The sequence below is a fragment of the Petaurus breviceps genome, unplaced genomic scaffold (genome assembly GCF_028583685.1).
Source record: "Petaurus breviceps papuanus isolate PSGF00001 unplaced genomic scaffold, PetGlider_PUasm1.0 76, whole genome shotgun sequence".
NCBI lineage: Eukaryota > Metazoa > Chordata > Mammalia > Diprotodontia > Petauridae > Petaurus > Petaurus breviceps.
In genome coordinates, this window is record NW_027186473.1 from 11,465,346 (window position 1) to 11,467,169 (window position 1,824).

Consider the following 1,824-nt stretch of genomic DNA (forward strand, 5'->3'; position numbering starts at 1 on the left):
CACACACACACACACACACACACACACACACACACACACACACACACCCCAAGCCTCCAGATCTGGGATAGTTTAGCTTACCTGTTTAGTCAGTACTCGGGGAGGAAGAAACTGTGGGTCAGTGTGCTAAGGTGCAGCCCCAAAAGGCAGACGACAGTGTCAGTCGGTCTTAGATGAAGTTAGAATTGTAATGAGATGTATGCATTTGTGTACCAGTGTGAGTGCATCTGTCCGTATTCGTGGTTGTGGATAGCATCAGTTTTGATTGAATTGCTGTGATTGTGATGCCTGTGGCATGGGGAAGACAATTATTTTTCCGTGGGACTTTCAGTGATGAGGCAGCCGGAGGCTCTTGAATACCTCAGACTACTACTAACCCTCAGGAGTATGCAATCCCAGGAGTTTTTAAAATGTATTGAATCCAAGGGAAAATGAGACTTGTGTTGAATCGTCAGTCAGCGTCTGAGAGGGTAGAGGTTGACTCGGCCAGATGACAATGACTTTTTTCTTCCAGTCTGTGCGTAGGGGACGGTTGTACGAATATGTCTATGTCTGTATGAGATATCTGGGGATATTGCTTACCTATACTTCTTATGGCTGTGTCTTCTTCCTCACACAGGTGGCTCTGATACTAGTCAAATTCAAAACGGCAAGAGGATGAGGACAGCTTTCACCAGCACCCAGCTCCTGGAGCTGGAAAGGGAATTCTCTTCAAACATGTATCTTTCTCGACTTCGGAGAATCGAGATTGCCACATACCTCAATCTCTCAGAGAAGCAGGTGAAAATCTGGTTCCAGAACCGTCGAGTAAAACACAAGAAAGAGGGCAAAGGTTCGCAGAGGAACAGTCACGGGGGCTGCAAGTGCGTCAGTAGTCAAGTTCACTACCCGCGCTCTGAGGACGAAGAGTCCTTATCCCCTTCCTCCGCCAACGAAGATAAGGAGATCTCCCCATTATGAGCTCCCTTTCCTCATCGGGATAAGCTCCTAAGGTCTCTCTGCCCTTCCCTCTCTCCCCAACCCCTCGTCTCACTTCCCCCATGAGACCTCCGGGGAGCATACCTGGCAGGCCCAAAAGAATCATGAACACTTTGCAGAGGCCAGCGAAAAACGGTGAGAACTCAGGCCGAGAAAAGTCTACTCCTGGGTTCTGCACCTGCTGCTGCAACCACGCCAGGAGGAGCACGCCGGCCAGCTCCTCACATCCTCTCTCTGCACCAGGCTTAGCTCATTTCAGTTTTTATCTGTTTGGTTCGTGTTCAATTCGCAATCATAGATTTTTTTTTTAAAGTGTAACTGATTTAGAAGTCAGCTAAAAATGTTGTATAATACACAAAAAAAGCAGGTGTTGTAGGGTGGGTCTTTTTTTTTTTTTTAACACTGTAATGGGGTTTTCCAAAAACATGTCATTTACCCTACTGTTTTTCAACATCTCTTATGGCAGAACCCCATTTTTTGTTTAATTTGTTGTGCTTTTTTTTTTTACAGGAAGTTTTGAAGTTGGAATTAACTTAGAAAATTATACCTTGTAGTTCTGCTTTCTGAAAATTGTCTGTAAAGAGTGACAAATCCAGTCCTTGAGAATCCCTTTGTATGTGAATAGTTTTTATATAAATTTATATTTATATTTATTTAAATAAAGGAGGTATTAAAGCCTTTTAATTGTTTTGGAATGTTCTCTCTCCCTCTCCCGAGCCCCATACACCTCAATTGTGTATTTGAATTACAATTCTGAAACTGATGCAGATCGAAACAGCGTCTGAAGTCAGCCTTCGAGAAGGGGGGGGGGGGGAGGAGGAGGAGGTAAAACCAGGCTCCGCATTA

The 1,824-nt window shown here is 44.6% G+C and overlaps 1 protein-coding gene across 1 annotated transcript in view; it reads left to right on the forward strand.

Moving 5' to 3' along the window:
• Positions 1 to 960, forward strand: part of GSX2 (GS homeobox 2) — a 1,788-nt gene extending 828 nt beyond the window's left edge. Inside the window, exon 2 of the mRNA XM_069105031.1 lies at positions 620 to 960. Within this exon, the coding sequence (XP_068961132.1) occupies positions 620 to 960 (341 nt within the window). The remainder of the gene's footprint in view (positions 1 to 619) is intronic.
• The last annotated feature ends 864 nt before the right edge of the window (positions 961 to 1,824 follow it).